This window comes from Armigeres subalbatus, chromosome 2, assembly GCF_024139115.2.
Source record: "Armigeres subalbatus isolate Guangzhou_Male chromosome 2, GZ_Asu_2, whole genome shotgun sequence".
Lineage (NCBI taxonomy): Eukaryota > Metazoa > Arthropoda > Insecta > Diptera > Culicidae > Armigeres > Armigeres subalbatus.
The window spans coordinates 392,235,719-392,256,204 of NC_085140.1; the positions used below are offsets into that span (position 1 = coordinate 392,235,719).

Below are 20,486 nucleotides of genomic sequence, written 5' to 3' on the forward strand. Positions count from 1 at the left end.
GAATCAATTAGTGAGAAAATCTTGAAAATCGGTTCATCCGTTCGTGAGTTATATTGCCCCAAAGGAAATGCAAACTCATTTATATATGTACCTTTATAGAAGATATCCTCAGAAAGAGCCAACTTTTGAATAGATGCATGCTAAAAAACATTACCAGAGTCATACAACCTGACTTTCGAACTTACTTGTTCCGCAAATTCAAATACACTGAACCGGTTGGGTATGGTTTTTGAATTTGTTTGTTTCAAATAACACCTGTGAAGAAGAAGATGGGACAATGCGATCTCATCTTGCAGACTTTTGGAATACCCACAGGAGTTAAAAACGAAACATGTCAGAAATTGCAATATTTATTATTTATTTCAAATTGGTTACCAATACACTAGAAAATAACCAAACAAATCATAACCTGAGGAATGTTTTGCTATCAAGCTGCCTTCATATGTACGAGCACTCCCAATTTGTCATGGATACGCTTGTATACAAACAAAAATCGAAAAACGTATCTACGCTGAACGGCTGCGCAATGCAAAGTGGGACGGAGCACAAAAGTGCCCACAAATAAAATTATATCGCTGGAAGTCTTAAAAAAAAGTTACCGCACGAGTTCATATCATCTAATAGGGAAAGGAAATTATCAAGCCTAAGGTATTCAAGTATCTGAATTTGCCTTCCTACCTGATCGAACGACGGGTTAGTGGTGTATTGAGTTTTAATTTGTGTGTACATTCTTTCGCGTCCACAGGAAATTGCATCACTCCAGAAAATTTGTACAGTTCATGGACTGTCAAAGCAATTTGAACGAATCAAGCAAACTTTGCATTGACGGAAGAAAATTTAATATATAAAATAACGAAATCATTAAAACGAAAAAAATAAATGAAGAAAACTCAGAAGAACGAAAATAATGCGGCCAAAGAGGTGTTTCTCGAATTAATTCATCTCCCATCCTGGTTCGAGCCACAAACAACATCGTGAATTTGGAGAACGGGAAAAAGGAAACGAAATGTTGCAAATTTAAAAACATCTACATTTTTGTTCGCCGTCCCTTTCGCGGACACGGGCCCTGGCAAAAAGTGGTTGGACCAGGCCCTGAAAATTTCCACACCATAATAAAAGATTGCCCGAAAGATTTCGGGACAGGTATCCGGAACAAGCGGGTGCGGGGAGCAACACTGCTGGTGCCCCGAAAACGTGAAGAATTTGCCCAACGAAATTAAGAGAAACGATCCAGCAGAAACCAACCAGAGATACAGACGGCTGAGAATCTCGCTGCTCGACCAAGACGACGACGATCTTGCAAAGGCGACGTGGTTTCTCTTTTTTTCCGAAACGATCGAAAATGACCAACAAATGACCAAAAAGCGACGACTGCTACAACAACCGCCAGAAAGAAAATTATATAATGGACAAATTTTTTGCAGCTGTATCATTATTTCGTCGACGGAAATATGATGAGTGCATCGAGGTGTGCAACGAGCTGCTGCAGAATAATGCCCTTCATCAAGGTCCTTGGGAGCTGAAGATGCGATCTATGATCCAGCGAGTGTACATCGACGATATCGAAGCGGACGACGATGTGGCGGGTAAGTCCTGGTTTTTGGTTGTCGGTTGCATAGTGGGAAAAACTGACAGAAAAGCACATGCTTCTATAGATTATTTTCAATTTCACGGCAGCACAGTTGACACAACATATCTTCTTCTATGAAACTACATTCCACCTGGAGCTTAGTCTCCAGCCACTTCGATAGTTAATAATTGAGCGCTTTTTTAAAGCCATCCATTGCATGAATATGGCAAGCACAACATATACTATAGGCTACAATTTTTCCGTAAACGAACGTTTCATAGAAGCCTCATAATGTCCCATAATGTTATATATCAATCGACTCATTCATTCACTTCAAAATTGTACAAATAACTTTGACCAAAATATCCTTTAACAGTACTACGCTGTGCCAGGGAGTGTAAGTTCAGTGGCAACAACTGCCCAACCCATCGCGCGGACTGTCTGATTTACACCCGGCTGGTCAGCAGCAGTTGCAGCATTATCATCATCTCGCTGAGTGCTACTGGCTGTTGCTCCGCTATCTGTACTTTCGTATCGGAATTTTTTATGCACCTTGATGGTCACTATCAGCTCAGCTTCCTTATTTTTATTTTATTTTCTTATCATTATCTTGATCATTATTTTACATATTTTTCAGAGCTTCCCTTTTTCATTACGCATACGTGGTTTTTGAAAATTGGGAAGTATTAAATCGGATTCGTCGTGATGTTTGGGGTGTCGAGCAAACAGCAAATTCATTTTTCGGTAAAATTTCGGTAAAAATAATAATTTTATGCTGACAAGAACAGAAAGGCATAATAGTATCAATATTGCTTATTAAGAAAACAACTTTGTCGCATTGCAATAGATACAGATTCCAGTCTTCAATGGCACTACATTCCATCTGGAAGTTGTCTGGTCTTCAACTCATGCTCTTTTTTGAATTTTAACAGTTATAAATTAAAAAACTTTTCAAAATTGTTTTCTTTAGAAGATTCAGACAAATACACAGAAAAAATATGAATAATTATTGGCTCAAGAAATGCAGATATGGAATGTTACTTACATCAGCGGTTCTCAAACTCTTTCTTGAGAGGTACCTCTTCAAACTTTCACGTTAATTGAGGTACCCTCTATGTTGTTTTTGCTGTAAATGAAAATAATCGTAACTCTTCAGATATATAAAAAATGAACTGAAAACTAAAGGAATATATGGCTCTCCATAAACTTTTCTGAAATTTTCATTTTTTTTAAACTTCCCAATTCAAATTAAGTTCATACATCGAGCATCATACAGAACTTTTTTGATTATTGAAGGCTTCCGAGCATCTTGAAAGGACGCCTCTGAGCTGCTTGAAAGTATGCTTCCAAGCCTCTTGGAAAAAGTATTCCGAGCCCCTTCAAGAGACGTTTCCGAGCCTCTTGAAAGAAGGCTTCTAAAACTTTTCAAGGGAGGCTATTGAGCGTCTTGAAAGTAGGCTTCTGAGTATCTTGAAAGGGCGCTTCTGAGCCACATGAAAATACGCATCTAAGTCTTTTATAAAAAGAATTCCCAGCTCTTGAAAGGAAGCTTTCAAGCCTCTTGAAAAGAGTATTCCGAGCCTATTGAATGGCGGCTTTTGAGCCCCCTTGAAAGGTGGCTTGGGAGTAATTTGAATAAACACTTTTGAGCCTTCCGAGACTCTTGAATGTTGGCTTTTTAGCCAATTAAAATGAGTCAAGGAGGCTTTCGAACCATTCGAAAGGAGGTTTCCGAGCCTCTTGAAAGAACCCTTCCGAGCTTTTTTAGGAGAACCTTCCGAGCCTTTTAGATGAAAGGATGTTTCCGAGCCACATGAAATAAGGGTTTCTGAGTATCTTGAAAGGACGCTTCTGAGGCCTTCAAGAGTATGGTTTCAAGCGTCTTTTAAGAAAAATTCCGAACCTCTTCAAGGAAGGGCTTCCGAGCCTCTTGAAAGGAGTCTACCAAGCCTTTTGAAAAGAGCTTTCCGAGCCTTTTAAAAGAGGAGAATAAAAAAGTTTTAAGAAGAAAGCTTTAAAGAAGACTTCCGGGCCTCTATAAAGGAGGCATCCAAGCCTCTTGAAAGTAGACTCCCGAGTCTTTTAAAAGTGGGCTTTCGAGCCTGTTGAAAAATGCCCTCCGAGCTCCTCGAAAAGATCCTTCCGAGGCTTTTAAAAAACAGCAGAACAAAAAAAAAGTTTATACAAAAAAGCTTAAAAGAATGCATCCGGGACTCATGAAAGAAAGTTTCCGAACCTCTTAAAATAAGGCTTCTGAGTCACTTGAAAGAGGGGTTCCGTGCCTCTTGAAAGGAGGCTTCTAACCTCTTGAAAAAAGGCTTCCGCTGCTTGGAAGGAGGTTTCCGAGAAGCGTAGAAGGATGCTTCCAATTCTCTTGCAACGAAGCAACTGAGCTTTTCATTGTCTTCTTCATGTCTCTCAAATGGAGGCTTCCGAATCTTTAGACTCTAGATTTTAGTAAAGAATCATATTCTTAACATATTATTCAACATTTTGTTTTGATCAGGTAGATTGCATAGAGGATTTTTAAGGTTTGTTCATTCGAGGTTTTGCCCTTTTGATCTTTTGTCTCACAGCCCTTTATCCATTGTACTGGTTGTAGAGGGCAGAATTCAATAGGTCATGATTTACTGATCGCCATGCATATTATGTACAAGACAATGTTTTGTAAATTTGTAATTCATCCGCCATAACGCAGTTTTGTCCGAGGTACCTCCTGAGCCCAGCGAAGGTACCGCCATGGCTTAATGGTCACTATGGGTATGGCCCAATGTAAATAAATACTATCTATCTATTCTCTATCTATTCTCATTGGGTATGGCCTAAATCCACCCTCCAGCTATTGCCAGACCTGGGTCCTCATTACGCATCTTCTTTCGACAGCTCTCTCGTATGACAGTTTGCATGGTTTGCTCGTTTCGAGTCGAGGTGCGAAATACCACCCCTGGACTGACAAACGTTACGTCAATACCACGGGGATGACAAGCTATGCCATCTTTGTCACATCTTTTCTAAGTCACCAATACGAGTGCACTGCGAATGCAACACAAACAACTTCCAGGGTGAAAATGATATAAAACGAACGAAGGCATAGACAGTGCCTTACGCAAGTAACATTCTAAAGAATTGAGCAAATAAGTTAAACATTCTTAAGTTTAAAGCATGGAATCGAGTCTAAAATAGTTTTAATTTATAGTTCGTTCATTTTTTCTCTATTTTCTCATGATTTTATCATGTTGCATTATTGAGTGAAATAGGCGTTTTGCATCATATTCTCCTGTAAAAACGTAAACATTCAAAATTCGCGCACATACTATTGCAAAATAAATCAGTATTGGGGTGATTTGACACTGGGGGATACATTTATCACCAAAAAAGCACGAACAGGCGAACCTGTCAAAATCCATAGTGAAAAAATTGGGTGTCGTTCCCCTGGTCAATACACGACTCGACTCCATTCATACACCCAAAAAAATATTGCAGTCGAAAATACCATTCCGCGGGTTATTTTAAGAATATGCACCAACGATTTTCAGCAGATAACAAATTTGTTTGATTTTATCATGCGCGCAGTAAGAATCAACTGTGGTCCCTGCGGAATGTTGTTTCATGAACTGAATAAGTGGTGAATTTCTCTGAAACCATGGTCAATTTAACTGAAAATTTATGGTAGTTTTAAAAACAACGCGTAGTCTACGAAATAGTAGTTTTTACCACGGAACTTTTTTAGTTTTTACCACGGAATCACCTGTAAAAAATGATTTGCTGCAAAAATATGTCCGTTCTGATTTCGGGAAAAAAACTTGTTTTGTAGCTGATCCCAAGACATGCTGGAGCTGAATATTATCAATGCTCAAACCAAGATGAATACACCACTAGGTGTTCCAATCTGTCAAATTCACGATTCAGCCATTTTGGATTTTAGTATGGGAGAGTCAGCTGGTTTATTTATGTTTTGCACCGAAAATGAATTTTTCACCCCCACCTTCTTCTCGTCCATAAATTGGGCACATTGAAACACCTAGTTGTGTATTCATCTTGGCTCAAACGGTTCTATGTGTTCAAGGGGCTCATACAAAAACCTGTGATCGGTTTGAAGCTTCAATTCAAATTCAACTTCAAAGATAATGGTTTTTTTGGCGGTAGGTGAAATAATTCAAGCTTTCGAACCTGTTCAGATTGCTTTAGAACTACTCTGCCGTGAGTAGTACTCCACACTATATGAAGCTGATGTGGCGCTCCAATTTATCAAATCAAGCCACAGTAATTTCCTCCAACTTTTTCGATGCTCTCAAAGAACAAATCCAAGCTTTTAGTGGAATGTCTTTACTTGTCATAAGACGAATTCGTACAACTCCACTTAATTCCACCACTTGATTGTCTTCAGTGTCTCGTACGTCGAGTCGAGTCAAGTACGAAATACTGAAAACGGTCTTACTGTTGAGGTCAATATACGTATTTGTCAAAGGTAAAATCAAGTGGTGGAATTAAATGGAATTGTAAGAACTCATCTTATGACAAATATTATTTTCACCCAAAAGTTCAATTTTTTTCCCCTCCCCTCGGATATGTTACCTTGCCGCAGTGGGTCGGGTTACGCCATTAGCACTGATATGGCAACCAAAGACATATCCTGTCGTGGTGGTATCACATGTTGGCTATTTTTGTTTGGTGCCGAGTTACATATCTGGCATTGACGCACTAATTCACGGCATATGCATGTAATCCAACGGACATCGTGTCTTTTTTTTTTTTTCTTTTTTTTTTCCATTTTTTTTTTTTACAAGGGAGAATGCATTTACACACTAACCCAGTACACGTGCATTGTAGTTGCCAAACTACCACACGGAAGTGTACTGGAGTGTCGGACTCGACCATACCGGTAATACCGACTAAACTCCCTTGGGCTCCACCATCGTTTCCCCCAGGAACTACCTCGCAGTACTACTTCTGGAGGGATGGCAGTACTAAGCGTACTCGCTCATTATCGCTCACACAGGCACTCGTCCCACGCGAGACTGACTTGGGTGCTCGCACACCATTCACTCCATTTGAGTCTTACTTGGATGCTCTCCCGGGCGCTCCGCTGCCATGCCTCGAGGTGTCAATAGCGGTAACTGCCTGGGCCTACAGATATTACGCTATGACACTCCTGCCTAAGCACGAGCAGATCAATCACACCACTGCCGAAGCAGACCACACGCTACACATTGGAACAACTCAGAAAAAAGACGGTCAAAACCTCATTGTGGCGTTTAATACAGATTTAGATTCATGATTTTTTCATAGAATGTGTTCAAAAAGCTGCCCGACAAAATCTAGACCGTGAAATTCACTATTATGTTTTAATGCGATACCCGAGCAAAAATTTTTTTTCCACAATTTTTTTTTGGTCGGGTTTTTGACGATGTTTTAGAATATTGTGTTTTGAGAAATTTTGCTAAAGGTACTGTATGTTTTCTTCCTAATTTTAAAGGTTGAATCGTTGTTTTTCGATACTGCTGTCCAAAACTCATATAAAAATCGATTTTCAGTACTTTTAAAATAAATATACAACATATCAACACGTTTTATATCACAAAATAAAAAATGGCACTAATATACGATCGTTTTCAGATAATATGGTCTTTCTGATTTGAATTTCAGTCAACTAGAACGGTTTTATTGAAAAAATAGGCTAATTTCTTGATTAAATATCAGCCTTATAGGCACATTTTGGCAGCTAGATTTCCGTTATTCTAAAAGCTAATTTTGTATAAAAGAAGCCAGTGGCTAAAGCTCAGTTGGGTCTGATGAGGCTCACTGATTTTTGTTCCAATTTTTACAGTGTAGTTTTCGATAAATATTTCTCTTTCTCATCATGTACTCATTTCATCGACCTTATTGTGGATCTATTTATTATTTCTATAAGTGGGGTGAGCGTACCCTTTGCTTATAATTCAGTGCCTAATTTAACCAACTTTTGAAAAACATTGTATTCAAACTAAATCTATTGGTTTTAGAAGTAAATTTGGCTAAATAATAAGTGTATCTGTGTGTGTGTATGAGTGTGTATGAGAGCTAAAACATCGCCAAAACTTCTAAAATATTTTTAATAAATGCTCGAATATGGAGATATGTCCAAAAATAGGTACTGTACCCGTATAATACCTTATTGGTTAAGATACTTGCACCTTAATGCGGAAATAACTGCTTAATAATCAATTAAAGGCAAATTAAATTATAATAATCAATTAAACATCGCCAAAACTTCTAAAATATTTTTAATAAATGCTCGAATATGGAGATATGGCCAAAAATAGGTACTGTACCCGTATAATACCTTATTGGTTAAGATACTTGCACCTTAATGCGGAAATAACTGCTTAATAATCAATTAAAGGCAAATTAAATTGATAGTACAAACTGGGTACAGGTGGAACAGAACCTATTTTTTCGAAAATAACACTTTAAAAAATTGGAACAAAAATCAATGAGCCTCATCAGACCCAACTAAGCTTTAGCCACTGGCTTCTTCTATATATAAAATTAGCTTTTTGAATAACGTAAATCTAGCTGCCAAAATGTGCCAATAAGGGTGATATTTTTTCATGAAATTGATCTATTTTTCCGATAAATGTGTTCCATTTGATAGAAATGTCAATAAAAAAATGCCATATTATCTTCAGATTAGCGTATGTCAGTGCTATTCAATGTTTTGTGATATAACACGGGTCAAAACGTTGTATATTTAGTTTCGAAATATTGAAAATCGATTTTTATATTAGTATAAGACTGCAATATCGAAAAACAACGATTCAACACTTAAAATTAGGAGAAAAACATACAGTATCTTTAGCGAAATTTCTCAAAACACAATATTCTAAAACATTGTCAAAAACCCGAACAAAAAAAATTGCGGAAAAAATTTTTTTTTTTGCTCGGGTATCGCATTAAAACATAATAGTGGATTTCACGTTCTAGATTTTGTCGGGCAGCTTTTTGAACACATTCTATGAAAACATCATGGATCTAAATCTGTATTATCTGTATTATCTGTATTATCTGTATCGAGGGGCCCTCCTTAGCCGTGCGGTAAGACGCGCGGCTACAAAGCAAGACCATGCTGAGGGTGGCTGGGTTCGATTCCCGGTGCCGGTCTAGGCAATTTTCAGATTGGAAATTATCTCGACTTCCCTGGGCATAAAAGTATCATCGTGTTAGCCTCATGATATACGAATGCAGAAATGGTAACTTGGCTTAGAAACCTCGCAGTTAATAACTGTGGAAGTGCTTAATGAACACTAAGCTGCGAGGCGGCTCTGTCCCAGTGAGGGGATGTAATGCCAATAAGAAGAAGAAGAAGAAATCTGTATTAAACGCCACAATGAGGTTTTGACCGTCGTTTTGCTGAGTTGTTCCAATGTGCGCTACCCTGCCGAAGCAGGGACACTCCCCATGCACCACATGTGCACAACTGTAGGTGTGTGGGTACAACCCACTGCTACCCTGCCGCCGAAGCAGCTTCTCCAAAGACCATTCGCTCCATGTGACCCTTTTTCGGGTGCTCACTCTAACACTCCACTGCAATGCCTCGAGGTGTCGATGGGTACCTCGACTCCTACCTCAGCATGTGCAGCCCATACTCAGACTTCTGCTGCGCTTCGAGGTGACAATAGCGGTGACACGCTATGACACTCCTGTCTCAGCACAACCAGATCACTCACTCCCTGCCGAAGCAGCTCACGCGCTACCCTACCGAAGTAGGGACACTCCACAACTCACTCTAACACTCCACTGCCATGCCTCGAGGTGTCGATAGCGGTATGTAGGGACAAATCAACCATACTACGCTACGACACTCCTACCTTAGCATGTGCAGTCCATACTCAGACTTCTGCTGCGCTTCGAGGTGACAATAGCGGTGACGCGCTATGACACTCCTGCCTCAGCACAGACAGATCACTCACTCCCTGCCGAAGCAGCTCACGCGCTACCCTACCGAAGTAGGGACACTCTCCATGCCAATTGACACTCCCTGGGCTTGTGCTTTTGAAGCGGCACACAGTCGCTTTGATAGTCTGATTACGGGCACTTGTGGTTTTTTGGGAGGGATTTTAGCAGAGCCCACTGCTAAATCCCACCACGCCCTAGCCAGTTCTCTCTCGGACATCGTGTCTTGGAGCCTTGAATGGTAGTGCAGTCAGGCAGAGGCCTTTTTCATCAGTGATAATGATGTGAGTTCTCTTCTATTCGGCAATACTTTTCTGATGCGTTCCCTGTGACGCTGAGTCGTTGCCATGCTTAAGCATATGCGGTATTTCGAAAAATTTCGTTTCAGGTGGTTCGAAACGAAATTCCGCGGAATTTCGCGGAATTTAAGCATGGCGAAATCTGATTTCTTGATTTCGTTTCGTTTCGTAAAATTACAAAAATTTCGCTAGAAAAAACTAGCTTCTAACGAAATTTAACGGAATTCCGCGGAATTTCGAAACAAATTTAAACTTAAACCATACTTTATATGATCAAAAATTTTGGCTGCGCCGCTGAACTATATCGTAAAGTTGTTTTCAAAACTTTAGGTTATACATTTTTGTCTATTAACGCTTACTACATAACCCCATTCTTAGTCGACAAATACGTATGTAGTTTTCTTCTATAAAACGACTTCAGTGTTTCCATAATTCAAATTTAAATTTTGTGATATTTTTTCACTATTTGCACAATATGAATACGGAATCGATTGTGGGACGGCAGTGAGTGAAAAAAATCTACCTCGCGTAGCAGAAATTTGTTTAACCCAGCCAGCTAATATGGGAGAACATGAAATGATAAAACTAATGTCTGCACCGAAGAACACAAAATTATTTAGTGCGGAATCGATCGTGTTGTAGAAGCTTATTAAACGAAGCACATTGATCTTGCGTTAGATTGATTTGAAACACAATTTTCGTCTCCTTTTTTTGAAAATAACTTCGTTTACAATAAATAATTAGTCGCTTACCAAAGGGCTTCACATGAGTTACCTTCTCAACCTTCTCCCAGAGCATTCCTCGGTCTCTTATAACAATGAGTGGTTAACTAATTTTCCGCTCCTAATCCTAAATTGACTGTAAGGACATGACCACCATCGTTATCTAATATGTAAGGAACATTACAGATTTGTTGGAATTTCAAGATCGTCGCATGGAATTTGCAAAAAGATCCAGAACGAGTTGAAAGATCATTAAAATTGCTGAAAGCTCTTTACTTATGATTGCTTTAAGCTCATACTGACAATAACAGCTGTTCTCATATGCAAAGGACACACAGACAATAGCTCAGTTCGTCGAGCTGATTGTATATAAGACTATGGATCTGTGAAATTCAATCTGAAATACATATCTTTATGCATTGTAGAAAGGTGCTTCTGGTGAGCAAATGTAGGGGAAGAGGCACCAAAACGCCCCCCTCCCCGGGGCAAAAAGACTTTCGGGTATTTACTTATATTTACCATGTTTGAGAAAGCCTTAATAAAACTAGACGTGAAATTATATAGGTTAGGCGAAAAAAGTGTCAAAATAATAGATAGGAATGTAGAAAAAACTGAAATTTTCCACATTTTGATGAAACATCTAACATTTCGGCGAGGCAAAACGCCCTAGTGGAACTATCCTACAATGTACTCGCGTCTCCACGCACTGTCCATACCAGAACGATGAAGCGCCGACGCGTGGTACGTTGTTCCCTATAAGCTGCCGGCTAAAAGGCGTTTTGCCTCATGAGTTTTCCGGCAACGAAATATCTCCAATTTTTCGAAATGTGAATATTATCAATATGATTGAGATTTTTTCTAATTTTAATATGGCATCAGCTAGCTATATTGTTTAACTGTTGCGTGAGGTCCATAAAGGAAAAAAATGAACGACTAAAAGGAACGATCAATCGGAAAGAAAGAGGCGAATATGGCAACGCAAGGTGGGCAACGGAAATCGTATTCAGGTGTCGTTATCGGATTTGATGCAGCAACCCGTCAGAGATCATCGGATGCAGCGTAGAACGGCGTAATTGAAGTGGCTAAGGAAGAAGTGGTTGGATTGGATACCGATTCATGGCGTTCAACTGGTCTGCAAGGACTCTTCTGCCATTACCCTCTCTATTATCGGCCTTGGATTGACTTGCGCTCTCATTGCCCCACCAAACGCTGCAAACGCAACAAATACCGGTATTTTTCTTGTATGTTCGGTATTAACTCCACCAAATACAGAATACGGATTTTTATCAAAAATTGTCAATACCGACCAATTTTGCATGACTATTGTCGCAATAAATAACATCGAATGCCAAAGAGCTGTTAAAATGTTACTTGGACCAGAGCTTAAAATATTCATCTTCATGAAGCAAGTTTGGATCGAATTTTGAAAAACATCGCATGATTATTCAAAACATAGAATGACATAATCAGATGACTACTCTACAAACTCATTCATTTGACTTTCACTGAGTGTGCTTACTATGCACAATGGTCCCAGAGTCGAATCTAGCAAGACAAAAATGTTTGCGCCAAAACTATTAGTTTTAGATATATAGTGTCTTTGGGAAAAAAATTTCATATTTTTTGACGATTTTTTTCCATGTAGTGAAATTAGGGTGGTACCTATATTTCAGAAGTTCATAATATCAACTTTTTAATTTTTCGATAAAGACTTGTGCAATGTTCCACAAAGTTTTAGAGCAATTAATTTTGAGCAACTTTGCCGAAGAAACCATTTTTCTATCACTTATGCTTCACAAGTTATGAGCTTTTTCAATAAATACGTTAGGGCGGTCCCTTAAAATCGGTATTCTTCACATAACTTTTTATACATTCATTTCTCGCAAAAACTTTGTTCCGAGCACTTTTAGGACTTTTGAAGACGCACATTTTTGTTAAAGAAGCATGGATCTATCTCTTATAACACACAAGTTATTCGAGTTTTTGTATGAAAAACATGTTTTTTTCATATGCGTATATTTCAAAATGGAGCAAACCGATTTCCAATCTATTGGTTCTATTCGAAAGCTCACACTTTTCTGCGTTTATGGTGGGAAAACTGAGAGAGCGTTTTTGTTTAAAGCGTTTTATTTCATTTTGAAAAAAATATGTTTTTAATCGAAAAACGGCTATAACTTGATAAATAAACGAGATAGGTCCATGGGTCTTCAACAAAAAGATGTGTCTTTAGAAGTTCTAAATGTGGTCCATACAAAGTATCCCTCAAAAATCAATACATAAAAATATATTTAAAAAAACGGTTTTCGTAGAGAAATAAACATTAGATCGATCAAAGTAGGCTGAACTAGAGAGTGCATTTTCTCGATTCACCGGTTCATTCATACTGAATGTTTACATACGCATTGAGACTGCCATGTCGTTTGTGTGCCATGCTAAACATCAAACAAAAAATCAGGCTACTATGCATATTAATGGTAGTAGCTTGGTTTTCTGTTGGATATGTAGCGTTAAAAGTACGTCACTTTTGAAGTACAGCCTTTGTTACAAGCCTATCTTGTTTTGATTAGATTGTTTTCGGTATCGCCAGTGGGAGAAAGTGAAGATGACCAGTGATTAGCTACTGAAATGTTTTTATTATTATTACGTTAAAATCAAATCTTCACATTTGACCGCCACGTGGTGCATCCTAGCGGTGAATGCTTGGATAGCACGTGCTATTTGTACTGCGGAGAAATTTTTCACATCTATGAGAGCTTTGGAAAATTATCACGAAAGTTGTAATTTTTGTTGCAAGGCACAATAACGTCAAGAAAAATCAAACGCTCTGTCGACCAGCCTACTTTGATCTAACTAACGTTTATTTCCTTACGAAAACCGTTTTTTATAAATATATGTTTATGTATTGATTTTTGAGGGATATTTTGTATGGACCACATTTAGAACTTCTAAAGGCACATCTTTTTGTTGAAGACCCATGGACCTATCTCGTTTATTTATCAAGTTATAGCCGTTTTTCGATTAAAAACTTATTTTTTTCTAAATGAAATAAAACGCTTTAAACAAAAACGCTCTCTCAGTTTTCCCACCATAAACGCAGAAAAGTGTGAGCTTTCGAATAGAACCAATAGATTGGAAATCGGTTTGCTCCATTTTGAAATATACGCATATGAAAAAAACATGTTTTTCATACAAAAACTCGAATAACTTTTGTGTTATAAGAGATAGATCCATGCTTCTTTAACAAAAATGTGCGTCTTCAAAAGTCCTAAAAGTGCTCGGAACAAAGTTTTTGCGAGAAATGAATGTATAAAAAGTTATGTGAAGAATACCGATTTTAAGGGACCGCCCTAACGTATTTACTGAAAAAGCTCATAACTTGTGAACCATAAGTGATAGAAAAATGGTTTCTTCGGCAAAGTTGCTCAAAATTAAATGCTCTACAACTTTGTGGAACATTGCACAAGTCTTTATCGAAAAATTAAAAAGTTGATATTATGAACTTCTGAAATATAGGTACCACCCTAATTTCAATCATTGGAAAAAAATCGTCAAAAAATATGAAATTTTTTTCCCAAAGACACTATATATCTAAAACTAATAGTTTTGGCGCAAACATTTTTGTCTTGCTAGATTCGACTCTGGGACCATTGTGCTATGTGCAGAAAAAAAAACTTATTAGCATTGTTTATATTGATGTTTACCGTTGAAAGTGCCTCGCGGATGAAAATCGGATTCAGTTCTATTCGATAGATTACTCTACTCATTTGAAACGTATTCTGGTTTCAGATAATTTATCAGCTTGTAGAATGTGCATAAATATTCAATGACTGATATTCAACTGAATACTGACAGTCCAGAGCCGACTATGAATTCTGTCTAGAAGTGAGCTGACCAGTGAAGAAAGATGGACTTCAACAAACAGTTTCGATTATTTGAAACTCTGCTTGGAATTGTTACCTGACGGAGGCGCGTGGTGCATCGTAAATAAGTGCCGCTAGGGCTAGGCCGTTTGTTTCTCCAACAAGTTTAGACATTTCTTCCAAATGCAAAATTTAGGTTTCCTCTACCTTCAAGTCTATTACTTTTACATTTCTTATTATAATTTTAGCCTTTTGTTTCATCCTTTTCGGCCATGATTCATATAAGTGAATATCTAAATAGCGTTTTGCCGCGAGGGATCAGGAAATTCTTTGGAATTCTTCCCCTCTATCGTACAAGTGAATGGAATAGAAATATTTGCAATCTGTAATTGTATAACTTCCGCTCACCTTGTTGAAAATAATAAATTATAGTTTCCAATGCTTTCACAAGGTGGAATAAAATATGTATTTCCATTAAGATGTAAACATGTTGAGTTCATAATGATTATTTCACTAAATTCTACCTAAAACTCAATCCAATAAATCGGCTTATGCGAGTATATGATGTGCTAGTTTGCCATGCTGTCACGGATGGCCTGTTTCGTTTTTGCACTGTGTATTTTTTTTCCTATCCCTTTGGATGCATTCCAAGAAGAGCACACCGTGGCTGTACCCTTCCATACTCGCAACAGATGAAAATGCATTTTCGTAAATTATACCTGAAATTACACACATTCCTTTTTGCGCGCAGAGGATATTCTGGACACGCAGACCATCGCAACGGCCCCCAGACCGGGCACTTCGATCCGCACGGCAATGGCAACAGCAGCCGCTTCAACCGCCGCAGGAAAGGCAACGGCAGCTGGTGCTCGACCGCGAACTGGAACTGGGAGACCAATTACTGGCATTGTAATCAAAATCATATTAATAGGCTTTTAAAAATGATCTACTGATGTGTGTTCGTTACTCTGTTGTTTATTCCTTTTCATGCTTTCTCGTGTTGTTGCATGTCTTTTGACTGGTGGATGCTGCTACTGCCAGTCCCGTCCGGGTACGCTTTCGCTTCAACGCCCTGGATCTACCTTGGGCAATAAAACTGCGATGAAAACTGCAAGAACAGCCGGATCTGCACGGAACATACGGCTCGGTTCGGCGTCGATGTTTGCCGTTGGCGATCCAACTGGGCCACTGTTTCACATTTCACGGCTCCACCCGGACAAATATGCCGACAAGGACTCACTCTCGAAGCCACTGTTCCAGTATCTGTACTATCACGAGGGGGAAATCCGGAAGGCGATGGCACTCTGCGATGCGGTGCTCAATTTGAAACGATCTGCTGCCGGCTGGTGGTGGAACACGCAAAAGGCACGCTGTCTCATTGCTACTGGAAGTCCACGCGAAGGGGAGCAATTTCTTAGAGCGGCCCTCGCCGAGGTGTTCCACCCAGATACAGTGCTCCTACTGGCGAGGATCTATATCAAAATTGATCAGCCTTCGGCTGCTTTGGAGGTTTGTAAGAGTGGTCTGGAGAAATTGCCGAACGATATTACCCTACTCACTCAGCAAGCAAGAATTCTCGAACTGGTAGGAAACATCGCTGCCTCCGTACGGCGATATCGTCAGATATCTCAGTTAGATTCAATGAACACGGAAGCACTGGCCTGCATTGCGGTGAGTTATTTCTATGGCAATCAACCGGAAACTGCGCTGCTTTACTACAGACGGATTCTGTCGATGGGCGCTCACAGCGCTGAACTATATTGCAACATTGGAATGTGCTGTTTGTACGGTGGACAGCTGGATTTGGTATTCCCCTGTTTTCAACGAGCTATCCGAATGGCGACCACTCCAGAGTTGAAAGCAGATGTTTGGTACAATTTGAGTTTCGTTGCATTGGTGAGCACCAGTCAAAGTGTCGAAAATAAAACTAATACTCATTGTTCAACTTTTCATTTTTAAATTGTTTTCTTTTAGACTACTGGCGACGTTCATTTGGCGCGTCGTTGTCTGCGACTCTGTATCGCAACCAACGGTTCGCATGGTTCTGCCCTCAACAACATGGCCGTAATGGTTGCCCGCCAAAAGCAGTATGCCAAAGCCAAATCTTATCTGATGGCCGCCAAGGCAGCCCTACCCATGTGTGATGAGATCATAAGTAATTTAAAATACATAGAAAACTTTGAATAAATGTAACTTGCTACGATATCACTCTGCTGAACCATCAATGATTCATTTATCACAATCTCGTGAATTTTCTTTCATTCTGAAAAACTATCCAACAAAGCAAATCATGTCAGTATTTCATCGCGCTATTGATGATTTTTTTTCCGGTTTTGTGTGCAAAATGATTCTGCACTAAATGGTATGGTGGTTGACAAAAAAAAACTTTCCTCGTTTGCTGCAGAAATCTGGATCCGCATTCAACCACCTGGCCATTAGTTTGAACAGCGATAATAAATTAAAGATTTATTTTTAGCAAATTGTTGTGCCCAAGCTTTCGGGTCTCCAGATGAGAAGAGGAAGAAGAAAAGAAAGACACCAAACCACGCAATGCCTCTGCATCGATCTTCTTCTGCATGTATCCATTTCGATCATGGTCCGTCGATCGCCACAGTGAAATAAGTTTTCTAAAATATGAGGTAATAAATACGTTCACATTATTGAAGAAGCTGAAACAATTATTTTACGGTAGCCCGATCTTTTCTGAATATCTATGCTGAAGGAGCATTAAAGACAATGGGATAACCATTAAAAAAGGATTTATTTCAGGGCCGATGTAAAATTAAGGTATGGCCTAATTTGAGTCCGTTTGACTGTCGGCATTGAGAAAATTTATTTTGAATACCGGAAAAAATGAAATGTAGAAAACATCTGGTGTGGTCTGTTATATTAGTGAAATTGACAAGTGACTATTGCATAAAGAAAATACAAGTAGAACTTATTAGCGTTGGCTTGTAGTTTCTTCTACAAGTTTGAATGGTGCTGTAATTTAATTTACAAGTAGTTTTTATTTTATTATTTCAGCTGTGCAAAGCAAAGCAAAAGCACATCATTTAATTGTTTTTAACGCCTTAACAGGGAAAGAAACTATTATTCTAAGTTCTTCAAATTACCATTGAAAGAAATACTATGATTTAAGAATACATCTCTCGAATCAATACAAAACTGAGAATTATCTGATGATTTATCTGTCAAGTAAAGTTTTTCCTCCAAACTTAGACGTTCATTTCCCATAAGACGAGTTTGTACAATCCAATTTAATTCCACCACTTAATTGTACCTTGACAGATACGTATTTCGACCTCAACAGTAAGGTCGTCTTCAGTGTCTCGTACTTGACTCGACTCAAGAATTTTTAGAATGGCGATTGTGCTCTTGATTCAAACTGTTTTGATCAACTAATGTACCCAACCGGAAGAATAGATTGCGATCTATCTGGTAGTAACATCAGTTGAACGAAATATGCTCAACAGAGAGAGTATGAGTCGTTTCAAATTTAAAGGTCAAATACTGTTACGCCTCTTTGAAAAAAGTTCCTATAGTAGTACTTTTGTTATACGATTTAGATCCAGATATTTCATTAGTAAGTTAATGCGCTCCTTAGAAGGTATATAGCTTAATGATCGATTCCTCTAAAAGTGAGACGCCAAGTTCGTAATTTCATTAATTCTGGAGATTACTGTTCATGCCTACAAGCTTTATCATATAAAAATACAGGCATATGGAGACGCATGGTACATTGTTTCATCAACTCCTTTGGACTAAACTTTTTGTGCAAAAATCAAAGGTTTATAACATTCTGCATACCAGTGAGAGCATATTTGCATTAAATTATGACAAAAACAACCTGACATGTTAAGGACAACCCTCGCGGAATCCAAAATTGAAAGTACTCGCGTTTTTAAGGGCACACCACTAAAAACGGAAGCCACGTACAACTGTCATTTTTATTATTCCAGCTTTGCTGCGTCGCAGCATGCATGGAATAATAAAAATGACAGTTGTGTATGGCTTCCGTTTTAAGTGGTGTGCCCTTAAAACGCGAGTACTTTCAAATTTGGATTCCGTTTTTAAGTCCCAACAGTCAGTGAATGGCGTATTTTAATATAATCTATAAAGCTTCATAGAACATGCAAAAAATGTAGAATTGAAAATAAAAAAGATTTGATGCAAAACCTATTTTTAGGGGTATGTCATGTTACAAAAATAATGAAATTACGAACTTGGCGTCTTCGACAAAGTTTTTCAGGGAAAGTTTTACTACAACTTTTGTGAAGACAAAAACCTTGCATGCCGGAAAATGATAAAAAAAACTACTCATCTTGCAAATTTGATTGATCATTAAGCCGAATAGGGGAAGAGGCCCCAAAACTCCCCCCCCGATGCAAAACGCCTTTTGTGGTTTCCCTCATATTTACCGTCATTAAGATGTCCGTAACAAAACTAGATCTAAAATTATGTAGGATAGGCGAAGAAAGTTTCAAAATAGTGCATGGGAAGGTCGGAAAAACCGAAATTTTCCACATTTTGAAGAAACATCTAACATTTTGGCGAGGCAAAACGCCCTAGTGGCAATAACCTATAAAGTACTTGCGTCTCCACGGACTATACATACTAGAATGCTGATTCGCCGACGCGTGGTACTTTGTTCCCTAGGAGCTACCAGCTAAAAGGCGTTTTGCCTCATGAGTTTTCCGGCAACAGAATATCACCACTTTTTTTTAAATGTGAATATTATCAATATGATTGAGATTTTTGACAATTTTTGAATGGCATCAACTAGCAATCTTATTTAACTGATGCATGATGTAAAAATACCCATGAATAGCGTTACAAATAAGACAATAGAGCAGTTTTTGCTTAGCTAGGGCATATTGCCCCCCTTCCTCTACCTGTAAAGAGACGCAGCAACTTACTCATAAAATGTCTACGCTAAAATTGCATAATAAAGGTACTATTAATTAAACGCGCTAAAACTTTCCGTTTCCAACTACTGGACCGCGTGTTATTAAACTGAAGACCATAGGAGTATGAACAAATTATATGCAATATTTTATTGCAGTTTTATTACCACTCTTAATACGGTTTTAATAACTTATCGTAGAGTGGTTTATTTAGCCGGAAAGCTATCTTAACGATATTATGATGAGGCTTTGGTGGAGTTTTTAGTTTTATTAGCAACTGGTCATGAGCATAATAAATCCTAAAATGTTAGTTTGGTATCACAATATAGTAATCCAATTTTCGAAGAAAAAAAAAAACAAATTGAGTCCCACGTTGAAAAAAAAATCAGTTTTCTGAATTCGATTGGCAAAAGTACACCCATTTTTATAGTGATGAAATTTTGTGTCAAGGTAGGTAATTATGTTCCCTATTACCCGTTGATTCTTCACAAGATATGCACCACCAACAATAACTTTTTCTTGCCCAATATGATTTTTTTCAAGGGTGTCCAGCGTTAAACCAGTGTCAAATCAGCGAAGATCATTATCATCACAGAATCCAATTAAACTCAATTTGTATAAGATTTTGTCTAATTTAGCAAGTAAGTATACTTTTATTTATCGAGAATTACATTTGAAAGGTTGGTATCCTTGGAAAAATATTATATGATTCTTTACTCTCTTATTTAGTTTTGAGGTAATATGAGGCAGGAAAATTTATATAAATATAAAACTGAATGTTTGTATGTTTCAATGTATATTTTTATGTATTTTTGTATATTCCAGCATAACCAGGGTTTGCAGAAATTGCTAACAATAGATAACGAACATCGATAAAAGAAAGGTAAAAACTTTGCCGAATCATTACAAACCATAAGAGAAAATGTATCGAACTTGTATTAAAGTGCGAAATAAAAAAATAAGATATGCAGCCCCCACCGAAAATTGATGACAAAACTCTTTACTCACGCTAATTTTGTGTTGGGGACCACATAGCTGTATGAAATATGTTGAAATCAGAACAAGTACCCTCAGCTTTTGTAGCTTTTTTAAAGAAATTTATCATGGAGTATAGTAATTATTTCGGGAATCAGTTATTTATCATGACAGCTTGAGAAAAAAGTCTCTCACGGTATGCACATAACGAATATGTATACAGA

The 20,486-nt window shown here is 38.2% G+C and overlaps 1 protein-coding gene across 2 annotated transcripts; it reads left to right on the forward strand.

The window, feature by feature from the left end:
- Positions 1–512: 512 nt before the first annotated feature.
- On the forward strand, positions 513–16,576 carry LOC134217391 (tetratricopeptide repeat protein 8). Of its 2 annotated transcripts, none has more exons than XM_062696139.1 (5): positions 513–648; positions 746–1,586; positions 15,135–15,292; positions 15,425–16,279; positions 16,358–16,576. In XM_062696139.1, exons 2-5 carry the CDS (start codon positions 1,406–1,408, stop codon positions 16,568–16,570), a joined length of 1,407 nt encoding a protein of 468 aa, XP_062552123.1. In that variant the 5' UTR covers positions 513–648; positions 746–1,405; the 3' UTR covers positions 16,571–16,576. The 2 variants fall into 2 exon arrangements, with proteins under 2 accessions (XP_062552123.1, XP_062552124.1); XM_062696140.1 differs by having other exon boundaries at positions 639–693.
- The last annotated feature ends 3,910 nt before the right edge of the window (positions 16,577–20,486 follow it).

Excerpts from the sequence above, each read along its gene's own strand:
- LOC134217391 (XM_062696139.1), top strand. The coding sequence starts at position 1,406 with ATGGACAAATTTTTTGCAGCTGTATCATTATTTCGTCGACGGAAATAT. Across the intron at positions 15,293-15,424 it reads GGAGACCAATTACTGGCATT|TCCCGTCCGGGTACGCTTTC; the intron begins GTAATCAAAATC and ends TGCTACTGCCAG. Across the intron at positions 16,280-16,357 it reads ATTTGAGTTTCGTTGCATTG|ACTACTGGCGACGTTCATTT; the intron begins GTGAGCACCAGT and ends GTTTTCTTTTAG.